The following is a 17,686-nucleotide window of genomic DNA, read 5'->3' on the forward strand; positions in this document are numbered from 1 at the left end:
AGCAAACAGCTTGTCTGGGCCCCGAAACTCTGAATTTGTAACAAATTCTCACAACAGCTCATCACTGAAGAAAGGTTGGGTGAAAGCGGGGAGGGGAGACTGGCGTAAGCATTAACTGAAATAGCGGCAGCAGAATATTCAAAGCATAAACAAGGTGGGGTCAGGCTGGGGGCCCTTCCCTGCTACGCTCGGCTGCCCGACTTTTTAATTTCTTTTTCTCAACAAATAAAGGGCACCTTTCTGTACGCTTCACGTGAAGGGCTGTCTCTGTTCCCTTCCCCAAAAGGGACACTGAAGGGGGAAAAAAACCCAAATCTGTCCTAGGTCTTTTTGCTCCTCTCAGGATGGTTAAATAAAACATAATTAAGAGAAGAATTCCTGGCTGTTAGGAGGCCTGTTTCACAAAATGCTTCCCACACGTGTTTAAAGTGCAAACAACCTGAGTTTATTTAACAGTCAAAACTCAGCTGAATTAACTTAGTTAACTAACTTAATATTGTCTACGTTTCTTTGGTGGAAGGCAAAAAATGCCAGCCTTCTTAGGTGGAGGGGCGGTGCGTCTTTCTAAGGGGAAGAAGAAAGGATGTGTCAGAGCTTCTTCAAGAGTAATGCGCTTGGCTGGGTCGTACTCCAGCATCTTGCCAAGGAGGTCAAAGAGGTTCTGGTGGTCAGCGTCCTGGCAGGTCATGAATTCCTTCATCAAGAAAACAAAAAACGGGGGTTTTGGAATCTCATTAATTGCACTTCAAGCTCCCCTCCCCAAACCCCTTTCCCCTCTGTCCTCTTACCTTCAGTGGCTTACACTGGCTTAACATGTATCTAGCAGCTGGACTCCGTTGATCCCAATCCAGCCGGTCATGAGAGAAGTATCTGCGTTTCCTTAACCAAACAGACCACGGTTTGTTAACCAAAGATTTGGGCTTGTCCCTGCACTAGAACTTTTATCAGCATGTTTGTTCCCAGCTTGGGGACTGACTGGCCCTGTTGCACCTGCCTGACCAGCTTGGTCGATACAGCAAAAGGATAAATCTGAGCTTATTAGACTTTTAAAAAATTTCCTACGAAACCAGATCTGAAAATACATAAAACTATAGCAGTCCAGGGAGAGAAAAACATCGTTACCTGCTTCTCTTGGCCATGTCATCTGGCAGGGGCCCCAGGACTCGCTCCATCATTGCCAGCTGCTCTTCGTCCCTCCTGGCCTAGAGGGAGAGCAAAAGAGACTTTTTTTTTTTTTCTGTCAGAGGAAGTTAACCACGGAGTAGCCTTACTTCAGCGTTGACTGTACGCTGCAGCCAAGAATCCACTTCAGATTCAAGAAAAAAAAAAAAAAGCTGTACTCATCTGTTTCCTGAAGAAAGTTGCCATGTACTGGAGGGGTTTTGCCCCTACGGTTCTCTCCAATTTGGCATTAAAGAGAAACGCAGCTTCATTTCTTGCTCAGACCACTCCCCTTAGTTCCCACCTCCCCCTAGCATGTCTCCACCCAGCTAAGAAGTATTACACACGCAGCATCACTGTGGGGGTTCGCTGTTACCTACATCAAACAGTGTGGATCCAGTGTAATATTCCACGAGGACACATCCAATGCTCCAAACGTCACAGGGTTGTGACCACCCCAGTCCTGTGAAAAAGATGCAGCAGGTTCACGTTTATAGCACCCTGCAAACAGTTCAACAGCTCAAGCAAGATACGCAACACTGCTGTAGCCTAACAAACAGGCGTCTTCTGACCTAGGATGACTTCAGGAGCTCTGTAATATCTCGTGGACACCAGACTGCTGTGATACTCAGCGTCATATACCGCGTTGCCGAAGTCCACGACTTTGACGGCTGGATCTTTTATGGTGCGTTCATTGCATTTCTAAATTGAAACAGGGAGATGCAAGTGACCAAATAAACCCTGACAGTGGCCAAGGGAGAGGTGGGGAAGACGACGGCAACTCACCCATTTGTGGCTATACTTTTTAACATAGTCTGAGTTCACAAATACAATGTTTTCTGGTTTCAGATCTGTATGAGTCAACTTCTTCAGGTGCAAAACTGCCATGTAACAAACACAGTTAGCCAACTCTGTCAAGAGAATGTAACAAACAAAGCAAAAAAAACCAAACCAAACCACCCCACAAAAAACTTACAGTTCACAGATTCGCAGATCTGATATGCCATCTGTCTAATGTGGTCCAGCTCAAAGGGCAGAAAGCCATTCTGTTTAAGGAAGTCATAGGTGCTGAGCCCCAGCAGCTCAAAAACAATGCAGACGTGGTCACGGTACGTAAACCATTCTAACATCCGGACGCAGTGACTGCAAAAGCAGGGAAATACAGCAAGTTGCGTGACACTCAGATCCACACGTTGTACGTTGCAGAAAGTGACATCGCAGACACTTGAAAGCCAAAACAAAAGGACAGACGGCTTTGTACACTTACTATCTACCGTTGGGATCCACTGCCTTTAAATGCTGCAGCACCTGTACTTCTAAGTGAGCTGCCTCCGTGCACGTAGGGACATTTTTTATTATTTTCACAGCTACGTGCCTGTTGTGGCTGAAAAGACAGGTTTCAGCAGTGATCAGAACAATTAGCTTTAATGCAGAATATTCGGTAATTATCACCACATACATAGTTTGTAACAATGGCAACCTTATCGTGAAGAGGTGGGGAGTTTTTTTAAGTACACACTGACTTCACGTAACCAAGCTTCATCTATGCACAACCACACCTGAAATATAACCTTTACATTTTAAAAAACACATTCAATGCCTTCTACGTCAGTATTAAAGGCTAAAGGCCCCACTCACCTCTTCCTTTGTATTTACGACTGTAAACACTCTAGTTTTGTGCCAGTTTGCGCACAGCAAAAACGCCGTGAAACACAAAATGACAATTACATCATCACACGATGTCAGGGACCTTGCTCCTCATACAGCCCAGGGGATGGTGCCGGCCCCAGCACTGCCCAGGCTGGGGGATGCTTCACCCTTCTGTGTCCAGGCCCCCAGACCATGACCTCTCCCAGGCTGAGGCGTGCCGGCAGAAGACGCCCCGTCGCCCCATCCACCAGTCCTGCCCAACCCTTGCGTCTGGGAGCTGGTTTTAGCACGACATGGCAACAGACATCGGCGTCTGGGAACGGCTCGTGGCCTTACGCAGAGCAGCAGACGAGGACGTAACGGTAAAACCTGACACAACGGGGAGGCGCTTCACAAACCACACCGTGATGGCGACGGGAAGAGAAATTACATGCCTTCAGTGAAAGACTTACTCTTCACGATCGATGCATTCCACTACTTTTCCAAAGGCACCCGTACCCAAAGTCGCCACCACCTCATCTGTAGAGAAAAGAACTCTCAGGCACGGAAGCTGTGAACTTACTCAGCTATTATAAAACCAAGCAAACAAAAATAAACCCAAAAGCCTAAGTGCTATCACTGAAGCTACCCTAGGCTGTGCTGCTTTAAATTGTAAATCTGTTTTGAGAGATGTTATTGGACAACTCTCATGCAGGTGCATTGCCGGGGATCTCCTTCATTAACTTACTATTTTTGGGGGTGAAAAATGGGAGAAAGGAAAAAAAAAAAAGTATTCAGGTCTACAGAAAAAGAGTAACAATCCCCACCTCCAAACAAAAACGTTAAGATAGAAAGGAAAGGCTTCCAAAGCACCCCTCACAGCTTACGCTAAAAGGACTTATTCTATCTATCTATCTATTCTAAAAGTTAATAAATTTTAAAAAGTGTTCTATACATCTTGCACTTAGTCTGTCTCCACTCTGACAGATCAGGTGACCCTCCTCATCCTCTACGTTCTCGGATCCTCTCTCTCGAAGACTCTTCTGGAACCACAGACAATCAATAAACCCGAGTGAATTCAGGTCACGCTACAAAATTCATGCAGCAGGGAGATAGTCGGGTAGTCAGATACACGTCGGGACACAAACAGTCGGCAGCAGCAATTTCAAATGCCGTCCCCGGAAATTCACAGGGCACGTAGTTCTACAGATTTCTCAATGACTTAAAACACCTTACTAAATAAATTTTCTAAAAAGTAAAAATCTGACATAATCTTCTTGCTCTTTCTGTGATACTTAGTCAAAAAGCACGCTTAGAAGTTTGTGCTTGGATTTTTGAGTTGGGCTGAGATCGATGCTTATCATAATAAAAATTCTGAAGGCATGAAAGCAACGTTGCATTTCACGTATTCCAGTTGATGGTTACTACTCATCAATCTGTTCAAATACATCTAATGAACAAATCAAGACTGTGTTCTGTGGTATTACACACGTACCTACAAACTACACGTTTTCGATGGAGGCAATAAAAGCTCAGCAAAAAACAATCTCCAAACATTAGCTAAAGGGATAAACAGTTATCAACAGAATTCCCCAAGTCCCCCCACTCCAGTACTACTGCTGCCCAGCCGAGAATCCATCTCTTTGAAAGAAAAGGATATCCTAACAATTTGTCACACCTCCTGTGGATGTGGAAGATGGGTACAGTAAGGAGTGTCGGCTCTCCTTTTGCGAGTAGCCTTCCCATCACTTCCCGACGCTTTGGCACTGCCATGCCCACCACATTCTTTCCGTTCTGTAGCACTGTGCAACTGGTCTCCTTCGCTTGCAGACTGGGTTTCTGAAGGGCTTCTGCAGAGGATCAAAGCAACGTAATAAGAATCATTCTAATAGCCCTATCAAGACAGATCTTTTTAGTGGTTTAAAGCTGTAAGACATCTTCCTTGAAAGATCTCCAACCCAAAAACTAATACGTTATCAGATGAGCAGATGAGAAAAATAGAACCTTAAAACATCAGCTTGCTGATACTGCTGATGCCAGAAATTAAAAAGCCGTTACCTGCAGTGCTTCTTCCTCTTTTGTGCAGGAGTTAATGATGTCCTCTTTCTCTTAGAAGAGGCACCAGATCCTTTGGAACCACAACTTTCTCTTTTACCCTGCTTGGAACTAGGTTGCTTGGAAGGAAACATCTGTAACAAAGATACTTTGCTCTTTTAATTACATCCCACAGATGAAGAATTCATTTTCAAAATTAGCACTCTGATGAAGGCTGCATTTTTCTTCAAGCACCAGCAACCTACTTCTTAGAAACAGTTTTTAAAAGAAGTAGTATGGCTGGGACACTAAACGTACCCAGCGGATGCTGTTTCTGCAAAGCTGCTCGGGCACCCGAAGGTGCCGAGAAGGCAGGCTGCCGTGGACTTTGGAAGTACGGCATACTACTATCGCCCAGCGTCCCTTCAGAACACTTCAGGAACCTGTCGGAAACTTTTACCTTGTTTCTTCCCACAGACGCCCGGAGAACTCCTGATGCCGAGTCAAAATGGCAACAAGGCTTCGGTTATGTCTCGCGGCTAACGCCTAATGCAGAGTGAAAACGACAAAACTTCGGCGCCAAGTTTTATCAGTCGCTACACGTGCCCGTTGCTTCCCTTTCCAATCGTAACCGGACTCTTGCTCCCAAGCCGCGTCTCCGGCCGCCGCGCCGGGGCTGGGGGCAGCCGTGACGCTCCACGGCGAGAGACGGCGGCGCAGGGCGGGCAGACGCCGTGCCCCCTCCCGCGGCAGGCTCCCCTCTCCGGGCCAGGGCCACGGCCACGGCCTCCCCGCTAAACACACCGAAGCCATTTTCTCCCCGCCCGGCACAAGCAGCGGGCAGATAACGTCGTGTCTTGCAGCGAGGCGGGGTCACCTAGGCGCCCCCGCCCCCGGCCGCCCTCCCACCGCGGCAGCAGCCAACCTCCCTCCCTCTCTCCGCGCCTGCCTCCCTCCGCCCCGCCCCGGCCCGCCTGCCCGGCCCCCGACGCCGTCCCTCGGCTCTGCCCCGCCGCCCGCGCTCCTCCCCTCGCCCCCACCTCCGCTCTGTCTGACGGCGACACACGGAATGAAGCAGCCGCCAGCCTGCAGCCCGCGGCCAGCGGCGTGGCGTTGCTAGGACGCGCCTGGCCTTGGGCTGCTGGGTCACAAACCCCGCACACGCGGCTTCGCGGGAGGAGGGCCCCCCCCACCCGCACCCCCATCGCGGGACGGGACCGGCTCCCCGACTCTCGCTGCCCGCCTCGTGGCCTTGAAGTAAAACAACCGTGCAAAACCTTCACCCGTTTTCCTGCCACCAACTTTAGAAGGCAAGGAAAGGAAAAAAACCACCCCAAATTAAAAAGTCCGTTGAAGAATGACTGCTAGAAGACAGTGCTTGTGTGTGTGCGTGACTCTGCAGTGCCACATCGCCATTTTTCACCCTTGAGGAAACAGCTTTGTTATTTGTCTGTCTCCCTCGACAAATTAAGAGGCTCTCAAGTCAGCTCTAAAGCAACAGCAGCTTAAAGGACCGCGTATAACTCGCAAAGGTATCTTTGTAGATCACTGGCATTGAAAACATTTCCAAGTACTTGAACGTTCTGTGCGTTGGGCTTCACGGTGTCTCACGGTATCCTTTTACTAGTTTTGAATCATGCTTTTGAGATCACGAAATACCTCCTGTAAAACAAACTACACGCAGCTCTTCCAGTAAGTGTACAGATCAGTCTTCCATACCCACAGAACGAAAAAAGACAAACAAACCTAACACAGCTTTCCACAATAACTAACCTTTGCTTCTGCTGCTCTTCACTACTGCTGCCAACATGGTAGTTTAAGTCACCAAGACCAACCCTCTCGCCACAGCATCACCTCTCTCAGAGGAGCTCTCAAGCCCCTCGGCCAACTATCAGCCGTCACCTCACGTGCAATCTGCCTTACGTGGAAAAAGAGCAGCTAAGGATAAAACGGTTCTGAAACACAACAGCCTTGTACACACCAGCTCTCTAAACAAATTAAACCAGTCCTGGAATAGTTTCCAGTCCAGTGCCACATGTCAGCATTGGAAATTATTGTCCCCTTTGCACTGCAGGAAAGTCTCCAGTATGTCCTTCTGCACGGCAGCAGTGTCAGCGTGGCAGTCAAACACTCAGTTGTATGCCTCTGTCTGCTTGCTATTGCCGCTGGTTACGTGGAAGAGACGGGAAGGTAACAGAGATGAAATAATTAAACCCTTTACCTGACTGACTGAAGTGTTATGACAAAACGTACTAAGTCTGGAGCAAGGCCTAAGAGTGTTAAGCAACGCTCCATACAGAACAGAGAAACTTTATCCCAGAGAGAGGGTACCGATTAACTCTGCTTCGGTAACCTGTACCTGGCATGCCTTTGCCTTTCCCTTGCACTTAAGTTCTTTATTTTAAGAGGCAATATCTCAAAATGGGAAATACTGGTCTGAAGCAGAGTGCGAGCCAGCTGGACCTGGACCTCCCAAGGACTACAAAGCATATATACGAGAGCGGAGTGTGCTATCAACCAAGTCCAAAGAGAGGGAAGAAGTTCATAATGGGAGGAACTGTGGGTAATCCTTCCTGTCCAAGGCCTCTCACGCATAGTCGGAACTCAAAATATACGTACTGTAGAGTCAGAGATGTGGAACGAGTTGATTTTTTCCTACTTTATGAACGCAAACTGATGCCAAAATGCACGTTGAAAGTTTACAACAAGGAAGAGTAGAACATTCCGCTTTTCCCAGTATGTCCAAGGTAGAGAACTTTTGATGTGTACAAATCATTTTCCCTTCCCTGCTTTAGTCAGTTTAGGTTACGCTTTCGGTTGTTACCGCATATCCTTGCGTGGCGAGTTCCATTCACGACGAAGCTGCTGCCATCTGTGAACAGTTTCCATTCAGGGTTTTCAGGAGGATCATCCTTCAGGTCCTCTCTGCTGGAATATGTATGTTCAATGGTTGCAACGCAGTCGTGTTCCAGTTGTTGCTCTTCCTGTGAGGTACTGGGAAACACTGCAGGATTTAGAAGGTTAGTCGTTTTCAACACTACATCATCCTGCGCAGTGAGAATTACCTGGTATTTCATCATTCGGCTCGGGGATAATCCATGTCCCCCCTTTTGCTCCAAGACTGTGGTTACCATATGTGGCACATAGACTGAAACAGCCCTTCCCAAGGTCAGCTTTCTTGCTTCTTGGATCAGTATGACGGTTACACCTACTGCTCGCAGGCAAGAAGGCCATCCCCTGCTCACCGAGTCCTGTTGTTTGCAAAAATATCCCACCGGTCTCTTCCAGCTTCCTAGTTTCATGATACGGTGAATGAGACTTACAGCAGTTCCGCTTGCAAAGTAAACTGTAAAAAGCCTCCAAAGTGAAAAGGCCAGGGCTTGCGTGCTGACTTGGTGTGACACTGTGGTTCCTACCCTCTGCTCCACGTAAACCCCACGCGTATGTGGTTTGTCCATCTCCTCGGGGACTTTGTCACATCTCTGCGATGCTTCCAGCAGAGAGCTGTCCTCTCTTCCACGGGCTGGGGAAGGCAACTGCCGCGCTCCTGGGCACTCCGTGTCCTGAGAAGCTGCTGTGGCGGCAGTGCCGGAAAAGCGCGAGGGGGGCGGGGAAAGGCAGGTAGGAGGAGCTCTGGCAGCCACGGCCCTGCCTTCTCCTGGAGTTACGGGCTGCCGCACTACACACCGGGGCGGGTCTTCACCCTTCTCCCGAGGTGCTAGGCCGTGCCTGGGGCAGCGGCCGCCAGGCACCACGGCTCAGAGGTAAGGCAGGCTACGCTCTGTTTTATGCTGGCACTTGCCACGTTTTAAAGCAAACAGCTTGTCTGGGCCCCGAAACTCTGAATTTGTAACAAATTCTCACAACAGCTCATCACTGAAGAAAGGTTGGGTGAAAGCGGGGAGGGGAGACTGGCGTAAGCATTAACTGAAATAGCGGCAGCAGAATATTCAAAGCATAAACAAGGTGGGGTCAGGCTGGGGGCCCTTCCCTGCTACTCTCGGCTGCCCGACTTTTTAATTTCTTTTTCTCAACAAATAAAGGGCACCTTTCTGTACGCTTCACGTGAAGGGCTGTCTCTGTTCCCTTCCCCAAAAGGGACACTGAAGGGGGAAAAAAACCCAAATCTGTCCTAGGTCTTTTTGCTCCTCTCAGGATGGTTAAATAAAACATAATTAAGAGAAGAATTCCTGGCTGTTAGGAGGCCTGTTTCACAAAATGCTTCCCACACGTGTTTAAAGTGCAAACAACCTGAGTTTATTTAACAGTCAAAACTCAGCTGAATTAACTTAGTTAACTAACTTAATATTGTCTACGTTTCTTTGGTGGAAGGCAAAAAATGCCAGCCTTCTTAGGTGGAGGGGCGGTGCGTCTTTCTAAGGGGAAGAAGAAAGGATGTGTCAGAGCTTCTTCAAGAGTAATGCGCTTGGCTGGGTCGTACTCCAGCATCTTGCCAAGGAGGTCAAAGAGGTTCTGGTGGTCAGCGTCCTGGCAGGTCATGAATTCCTTCATCAAGAAAACAAAAAACGGGGGTTTTGGAATCTCATTAATTGCACTTCAAGCTCCCCTCCCCAAACCCCTTTCCCCTCTGTCCTCTTACCTTCAGTGGCTTACACTGGCTTAACATGTATCTAGCAGCTGGACTCCGTTGATCCCAATCCAGCCGGTCATGAGAGAAGTATCTGCGTTTCCTTAACCAAACAGACCACGGTTTGTTAACCAAAGATTTGGGCTTGTCCCTGCACTAGAACTTTTATCAGCATGTTTGTTCCCAGCTTGGGGACTGACTGGCCCTGTTGCACCTGCCTGACCAGCTTGGTCGATACAGCAAAAGGATAAATCTGAGCTTATTAGACTTTTAAAAAATTTCCTATGAAACCAGATCTGAAAATACATAAAACTATAGCAGTCCAGGGAGAGAAAAACATCGTTACCTGCTTCTCTTGGCCATGTCATCTGGCAGGGGCCCCAGGACTCGCTCCATCATTGCCAGCTGCTCTTCGTCCCTCCTGGCCTAGAGGGAGAGCAAAAGAGACTTTTTTTTTTTTTCTGTGAGAGGAAGTTAACCACGGAGTAGCCTTACTTCAGCGTTGACTGTACGCTGCAGCCAAGAATCCACTTCAGATTCAAGAAAAAAAAAAAAAAGCTGTACTCATCTGTTTCCTGAAGAAAGTTGCCATGTACTGGAGGGGTTTTGCCCCTACGGTTCTCTCCAATTTGGCATTAAAGAGAAACGCAGCTTCATTTCTTGCTCAGACCACTCCCCTTAGTTCCCACCTCCCCCTAGCATGTCTCCACCCAGCTAAGAAGTATTACACACGCAGCATCACTGTGGGGGTTCGCTGTTACCTACATCAAACAGTGTGGATCCAGTGTAATATTCCACGAGGACACATCCAATGCTCCAAACGTCACAGGGTTGTGACCACCCCAGTCCTGTGAAAAAGATGCAGCAGGTTCACGTTTATAGCACCCTGCAAACAGTTCAACAGCTCAAGCAAGATACGCAACACTGCTGTAGCCTAACAAACAGGCGTCTTCTGACCTAGGATGACTTCAGGAGCTCTGTAATATCTCGTGGACACCAGACTGCTGTGATACTCAGCGTCATATACCGCGTTGCCGAAGTCCACGACTTTGACGGCTGGATCTTTTATGGTGCGTTCATTGCATTTCTAAATTGAAACAGGGAGATGCAAGTGACCAAATAAACCCTGACAGTGGCCAAGGGAGAGGTGGGGAAGACGACGGCAACTCACCCATTTGTGGCTATACTTTTTAACATAGTCTGAGTTCACAAATACAATGTTTTCTGGTTTCAGATCTGTATGAGTCAACTTCTTCAGGTGCAAAACTGCCATGTAACAAACACAGTTAGCCAACTCTGTCAAGAGAATGTAACAAACAAAGCAAAAAAAACCAAACCAAACCACCCCACAAAAAACTTACAGTTCACAGATTCGCAGATCTGATATGCCATCTGTCTAATGTGGTCCAGCTCAAAGGGCAGAAAGCCATTCTGTTTAAGGAAGTCATAGGTGCTGAGCCCCAGCAGCTCAAAAACAATGCAGACGTGGTCACGGTACGTAAACCATTCTAACATCCGGACGCAGTGACTGCAAAAGCAGGGAAATACAGCAAGTTGCGTGACACTCAGATCCACACGTTGTACGTTGCAGAAAGTGACATCGCAGACACTTGAAAGCCAAAACAAAAGGACAGACGGCTTTGTACACTTACTATCTACCGTTGGGATCCACTGCCTTTAAATGCTGCAGCACCTGTACTTCTAAGTGAGCTGCCTCCGTGCACGTAGGGACATTTTTTATTATTTTCACAGCTACGTGCCTGTTGTGGCTGAAAAGACAGGTTTCAGCAGTGATCAGAACAATTAGCTTTAATGCAGAATATTCGGTAATTATCACCACATACATAGTTTGTAACAATGGCAACCTTATCGTGAAGAGGTGGGGAGTTTTTTTAAGTACACACTGAACCAAGCTTCATCTATGCACAACCACAACTGAAATATAACCTTTACATTTTAAAAAACACATTCAATGCCTTCTACGTCAGTATTAAAGGCTAAAGGCCCCACTCACCTCTTCCTTTGTATTTACGACTGTAAACACTCTAGTTTTGTGCCAGTTTGCGCACAGCAAAAACGCCGTGAAACACAAAATGACAATTACATCATCACACGATGTCAGGGACCTTGCTCCTCATACAGCCCAGGGGATGGTGCCGGCCCCAGCACTGCCCAGGCTGGGGGATGCTTCACCCTTCTGTGTCCAGGCCCCCAGACCATGACCTCTCCCAGGCTGAGGCGTGCCGGCAGAAGACGCCCCGTCGCCCCATCCACCAGTCCTGCCCAACCCTTGCGTCTGGGAGCTGGTTTTAGCACGACATGGCAACAGACATCGGCGTCTGGGAACGGCTCGTGGCCTTACGCAGAGCAGCAGACGAGGACGTAACGGTAAAACCTGACACAACGGGGAGGCGCTTCACAAACCACACCGTGATGGCGACGGGAAGAGAAATTACATGCCTTCAGTGAAAGACTTACTCTTCACGATCGATGCATTCCACTACTTTTCCAAAGGCACCCGTACCCAAAGTCGCCACCACCTCATCTGTAGAGAAAAGAACTCTCAGGCACGGAAGCTGTGAACTTACTCAGCTATTATAAAACCAAGCAAACAAAAATAAACCCAAAAGCCTAAGTGCTATCACTGAAGCTACCCTAGGCTGTGCTGCTTTAAATTGTAAATCTGTTTTGAGAGATGTTATTGGACAACTCTCATGCAGGTGCATTGCCGGGGATCTCCTTCATTAACTTACTATTTTTGGGGGTGAAAAATGGGAGAAAGGAAAAAAAAAAAAGTATTCAGGTCTACAGAAAAAGAGTAACAATCCCCACCTCCAAACAAAAACGTTAAGATAGAAAGGAAAGGCTTCCAAAGCACCCCTCACAGCTTACGCTAAAAGGACTTATTCTATCTATCTATCTATTCTAAAAGTTAATAAATTTTAAAAAGTGTTCTATACATCTTGCACTTAGTCTGTCTCCACTCTGACAGATCAGGTGACCCTCCTCATCCTCTACGTTCTCGGATCCTCTCTCTCGAAGACTCTTCTGGAACCACAGACAATCAATAAACCCGAGTGAATTCAGGTCACGCTACAAAATTCATGCAGCAGGGAGATAGTCGGGTAGTCAGATACACGTCGGGACACAAACAGTCGGCAGCAGCAATTTCAAATGCCGTCCCCGGAAATTCACAGGGCACGTAGTTCTACAGATTTCTCAATGACTTAAAACACCTTACTAAATAAATTTTCTAAAAAGTAAAAATCTGACATAATCTTCTTGCTCTTTCTGTGATACTTAGTCAAAAAGCACGCTTAGAAGTTTGTGCTTGGATTTTTGAGTTGGGCTGAGATCGATGCTTATCATAATAAAAATTCTGAAGGCATGAAAGCAACGTTGCATTTCACGTATTCCAGTTGATGGTTACTACTCATCAATCTGTTCAAATACATCTAATGAACAAATCAAGACTGTGTTCTGTGGTATTACACACGTACCTACAAACTACACGTTTTCGATGGAGGCAATAAAAGCTCAGCAAAAAACAATCTCCAAACATTAGCTAAAGGGATAAACAGTTATCAACAGAATTCCCCAAGTCCCCCCACTCCAGTACTACTGCTGCCCAGCCGAGAATCCATCTCTTTGAAAGAAAAGGATATCCTAACAATTTGTCACACCTCCTGTGGATGTGGAAGATGGGTACAGTAAGGAGTGTCGGCTCTCCTTTTGCGAGTAGCCTTCCCATCACTTCCCGACGCTTTGGCACTGCCATGCCCACCACATTCTTTCCGTTCTGTAGCACTGTGCAACTGGTCTCCTTCGCTTGCAGACTGGGTTTCTGAAGGGCTTCTGCAGAGGATCAAAGCAACGTAATAAGAATCATTCTAATAGCCCTATCAAGACAGATCTTTTTAGTGGTTTAAAGCTGTAAGACATCTTCCTTGAAAGATCTCCAACCCAAAAACTAATACGTTATCAGATGAGCAGATGAGAAAAATAGAACCTTAAAACATCAGCTTGCTGATACTGCTGATGCCAGAAATTAAAAAGCCGTTACCTGCAGTGCTTCTTCCTCTTTTGTGCAGGAGTTAATGATGTCCTCTTTCTCTTAGAAGAGGCACCAGATCCTTTGGAACCACAACTTTCTCTTTTACCCTGCTTGGAACTAGGTTGCTTGGAAGGAAACATCTGTAACAAAGATACTTTGCTCTTTTAATTACATCCCACAGATGAAGAATTCATTTTCAAAATTAGCACTCTGATGAAGGCTGCATTTTTCTTCAAGCACCAGCAACCTACTTCTTAGAAACAGTTTTTAAAAGAAGTAGTATGGCTGGGACACTAAACGTACCCAGCGGATGCTGTTTCTGCAAAGCTGCTCGGGCACCCGAAGGTGCCGAGAAGGCAGGCTGCCGTGGACTTTGGAAGTACGGCATACTACTATCGCCCAGCGTCCCTTCAGAACACTTCAGGAACCTGTCGGAAACTTTTACCTTGTTTCTTCCCACAGACGCCCGGAGAACTCCTGATGCCGAGTCAAAATGGCAACAAGGCTTCGGTTATGTCTCGCGGCTAACGCCTAATGCAGAGTGAAAACGACAAAACTTCGGCGCCAAGTTTTATCAGTCGCTACACGTGCCCGTTGCTTCCCTTTCCAATCGTAACCGGACTCTTGCTCCCAAGCCGCGTCTCCGGCCGCCGCGCCGGGGCTGGGGGCAGCCGTGACGCTCCACGGCGAGAGACGGCGGCGCAGGGCGGGCAGACGCCGTGCCCCCTCCCGCGGCAGGCTCCCCTCTCCGGGCCAGGGCCACGGCCACGGCCTCCCCGCTAAACACACCGAAGCCATTTTCTCCCCGCCCGGCACAAGCAGCGGGCAGATAACGTCGTGTCTTGCAGCGAGGCGGGGTCACCTAGGCGCCCCCGCCCCCGGCCGCCCTCCCACCGCGGCAGCAGCCAACCTCCCTCCCTCTCTCCGCGCCTGCCTCCCTCCGCCCCGCCCCGGCCCGCCTGCCCGGCCCCCGACGCCGTCCCTCGGCTCTGCCCCGCCGCCCGCGCTCCTCCCCTCGCCCCCACCTCCGCTCTGTCTGACGGCGACACACGGAATGAAGCAGCCGCCAGCCTGCAGCCCGCGGCCAGCGGCGTGGCGTTGCTAGGACGCGCCTGGCCTTGGGCTGCTGGGTCACAAACCCCGCACACGCGGCTTCGCGGGAGGAGGGCCCCCCCCCACCCGCACCCCCATCGCGGGACGGGACCGGCTCCCCGACTCTCGCTGCCCGCCTCGTGGCCTTGAAGTAAAACAACCGTGCAAAACCTTCACCCGTTTTCCTGCCACCAACTTTAGAAGGCAAGGAAAGGAAAAAAACCACCCCAAATTAAAAAGTCCGTTGAAGAATGACTGCTAGAAGACAGTGCTTGTGTGTGTGTGTGACTCTGCAGTGCCACATCGCCATTTTTCACCCTTGAGGAAACAGCTTTGTTATTTGTCTGTCTCCCTCGACAAATTAAGAGGCTCTCAAGTCAGCTCTAAAGCAACAGCAGCTTAAAGGACCGCGTATAACTCGCAAAGGTATCTTTGTAGATCACTGGCATTGAAAACATTTCCAAGTACTTGAACGTTCTGTGCGTTGGGCTTCACGGTGTCTCACGGTATCCTTTTACTAGTTTTGAATCATGCTTTTGAGATCACGAAATACCTCCTGTAAAACAAACTACACGCAGCTCTTCCAGTAAGTGTACAGATCAGTCTTCCATACCCACAGAACGAAAAAAGACAAACAAACCTAACACAGCTTTCCACAATAACTAACCTTTGCTTCTGCTGCTCTTCACTACTGCTGCCAACATGGTAGTTTAAGTCACCAAGACCAACCCTCTCGCCACAGCATCACCTCTCTCAGAGGAGCTCTCAAGCCCCTCGGCCAACTATCAGCCGTCACCTCACGTGCAATCTGCCTTACGTGGAAAAAGAGCAGCTAAGGATAAAACGGTTCTGAAACACAACAGCCTTGTACACACCAGCTCTCTAAACAAATTAAACCAGTCCTGGAATAGTTTCCAGTCCAGTGCCACATGTCAGCATTGGAAATTATTGTCCCCTTTGCACTGCAGGAAAGTCTCCAGTATGTCCTTCTGCACGGCAGCAGTGTCAGCGTGGCAGTCAAACACTCAGTTGTATGCCTCTGTCTGCTTGCTATTGCCGCTGGTTACGTGGAAGAGACGGGAAGGTAACAGAGATGAAATAATTAAACCCTTTACCTGACTGACTGAAGTGTTATGACAAAACGTACTAAGTCTGGAGCAAGGCCTAAGAGTGTTAAGCAACGCTCCATACAGAACAGAGAAACTTTATCCCAGAGAGAGGGTACCGATTAACTCTGCTTCGGTAACCTGTACCTGGCATGCCTTTGCCTTTCCCTTGCACTTAAGTTCTTTATTTTAAGAGGCAATATCTCAAAATGGGAAATACTGGTCTGAAGCAGAGTGCGAGCCAGCTGGACCTGGACCTCCCAAGGACCACAAAGCATATATACGAGAGCGGAGTGTGCTATCGACCAAGTCCAAAGAGAGGGAAGAAGTTCATAATGGGAGGAACTGTGGGTAATCCTTCCTGTCCAAGGCCTCTCACGCATAGTCGGAACTCAAAATATACGTACTGTAGAGTCAGAGATGTGGAACGAGTTGATTTTTTCCTACTTTATGAACGCAAACTGATGCCAAAATGCACGTTGAAGGTTTACAACAAGGAAGAGTAGAACATTCCGCTTTTCCCAGTATGTCCAAGGTAGAGAACTTTTGATGTGTACAAATCATTTTCCCTTCCCTGCTATAGTTAGTTTAGGTTACGCTTTCGGTTGTTATCGCATATCCTTGCGTGGCGAGTTCCATTCACGACGAAGCTGCTGCCATCTGTGAACAGTTTCCATTCAGGGTTTTCAGGAGGATCATCCTTCAGGTCCTCTCTGTTGGAATATGTATGTTCAATGGTTGCAACGCAGTCGTGTTCCAGTTGTTGCTCTTCCTGTGAGGTACTGGGAAACACTGCAGGATTTAGAAGGTTAGTCGTTTTCAACACTACATCATCCTGCGCAGTGAGAATTACCTGGTATTTCATCATTCGCCTCGGGGATAATCCATGTCCCCCCTTTTGCTCCAAGACTGTGGTTACCATATGTGGCACATAGACTGAAACAGCCCTTCCCAAGGTCAGCTTTCTTGCTTCTTGGATCAGTATGACGGTTACACCTACTGCTCGCAGGCAAGAAGGCCATCCCCTGCTCACCAAGTCCTGTTGTTTGCAAAAATATCCCACCGGTCTCTTCCAGCTTCCTAGTTTCATGATACGGTGAATGAGACTTACAGCAGTTCCGCTTGCAAAGTAAACTGTAAAAAGCCTCCAAAGTGAAAAGGCCAGGGCTTGCGTGCTGACTTGGTGTGACACTGTGGTTCCTACCCTCTGCTCCACGTAAACCCCACGCGTATGTGGTTTGTCCATCTCCTCGGGGACTTTGTCACCTCTCTGCGATGCTTCCAGCAGAGAGCTGTCCTCTCTTCCACGGGCTGGGGAAGGCAACTGCCGCGCTCCTGGGCACTCCGTGTCCTGAGAAGCTGCTGTGGCGGCAGTGCCGGAAAAGCGCGAGGGGGGCGGGGAAAGGCAGGTAGGAGGAGCTCTGGCAGCCACGGCCCTGCCTTCTCCTGGAGTTACGGGCTGCCGCACTACACACCGGGGCGGGTCTTCACCCTTGTCCCGAGGTGCTAGGCCGTGCTTGGGGCAGCGGCCGCCAGGCACCACGGCTCAGAGGTAAGGCAGGCTACGCTCTGTTTTATGCTGGCACTTGCCACGTTTTAAAGCAAACAGCTTGTCTGGGCCCCGAAACTCTGAATTTGTAACAAATTCTCACAACAGCTCATCACTGAAGAAAGGTTGGGTGAAAGCGGGGAGGGGAGACTGGCGTAAGCATTAACTGAAATAGCGGCAGCAGAATATTCAAAGCATAAACAAGGTGGGGTCAGGCTGGGGGCCCTTCCCTGCTACTCTCGGCTGCCCGACTTTTTAATTTCTTTTTCTCAACAAATAAAGGGCACCTTTCTGTACGCTTCACGTGAAGGGCTGTCTCTGTTCCCTTCCCCAAAAGGGACACTGAAGGGGGAAAAAAACCCAAATCTGTCCTAGGTCTTTTTGCTCCTCTCAGGATGGTTAAATAAAACATAATTAAGAGAAGAATTCCTGGCTGTTAGGAGGCCTGTTTCACAAAATGCTTCCCACACGTG

At 48.4% G+C, this 17,686-nt stretch overlaps 2 protein-coding genes across 2 annotated transcripts; both read right to left on the reverse strand.

The window, feature by feature from the left end:
* Positions 1-422: 422 nt before the first annotated feature.
* LOC133626123 (dual specificity protein kinase CLK1-like) lies at positions 423-5,637 on the reverse strand. The gene is made up of 13 exons (XM_062002799.1): positions 5,285-5,637; positions 4,849-4,979; positions 4,469-4,640; positions 3,746-3,833; positions 3,264-3,330; positions 2,429-2,545; positions 2,138-2,304; positions 1,948-2,042; positions 1,734-1,863; positions 1,542-1,624; positions 1,123-1,202; positions 789-879; positions 423-694 (listed from the first exon to the last, which is right to left on the reverse strand). Exons 2-13 carry the CDS (start codon positions 4,977-4,979, stop codon positions 491-493), a joined length of 1,425 nt encoding a protein of 474 aa, XP_061858783.1. The 5' UTR covers positions 5,285-5,637; the 3' UTR covers positions 423-490.
* A 3,421-nt stretch (positions 5,638-9,058) lies between these two features.
* On the reverse strand, positions 9,059-14,264 carry LOC133626120 (dual specificity protein kinase CLK1-like). Its single transcript, XM_062002794.1, has 13 exons — positions 13,912-14,264; positions 13,476-13,606; positions 13,096-13,267; positions 12,373-12,460; positions 11,891-11,957; positions 11,065-11,181; positions 10,774-10,940; positions 10,584-10,678; positions 10,370-10,499; positions 10,178-10,260; positions 9,759-9,838; positions 9,425-9,515; positions 9,059-9,330 (listed from the first exon to the last, which is right to left on the reverse strand). The coding sequence occupies exons 2-13, from the start codon at positions 13,604-13,606 to the stop codon at positions 9,127-9,129; spliced, it is 1,425 nt and encodes a 474-aa protein (XP_061858778.1). The 5' UTR covers positions 13,912-14,264; the 3' UTR covers positions 9,059-9,126.
* Between the last annotated feature and the right edge of the window lie 3,422 nt (positions 14,265-17,686).

This window comes from Colius striatus, chromosome 9, assembly GCF_028858725.1.
Source record: "Colius striatus isolate bColStr4 chromosome 9, bColStr4.1.hap1, whole genome shotgun sequence".
Lineage (NCBI taxonomy): Eukaryota > Metazoa > Chordata > Aves > Coliiformes > Coliidae > Colius > Colius striatus.

What these genes read in the sequence shown, in the direction of transcription:
- LOC133626123 (XM_062002799.1), bottom strand. Translation starts at nt 4,979, where the DNA reads ATGTTTCCTTCCAAGCAACCTAGTTCCAAGCAGGGTAAAAGAGAAAGT. An exon ending in ATCTTCCACATCCACAGGAG is followed by an intron (nt 3,834 to 4,468) that starts GTGTGACAAATT and finishes CTGTGGTTCCAG; the next exon opens with AAGAGTCTTCGAGAGAGAGG. An exon ending in GATCTGCGAATCTGTGAACT is followed by an intron (nt 2,043 to 2,137) that starts GTAAGTTTTTTG and finishes GTTACATGGCAG; the next exon opens with TTTTGCACCTGAAGAAGTTG.
- LOC133626120 (XM_062002794.1), bottom strand. Translation starts at nt 13,606, where the DNA reads ATGTTTCCTTCCAAGCAACCTAGTTCCAAGCAGGGTAAAAGAGAAAGT. An exon ending in GATCTGCGAATCTGTGAACT is followed by an intron (nt 10,679 to 10,773) that starts GTAAGTTTTTTG and finishes GTTACATGGCAG; the next exon opens with TTTTGCACCTGAAGAAGTTG. An exon ending in GCCAGTGTAAGCCACTGAAG is followed by an intron (nt 9,331 to 9,424) that starts GTAAGAGGACAG and finishes TTCTTGATGAAG; the next exon opens with GAATTCATGACCTGCCAGGA.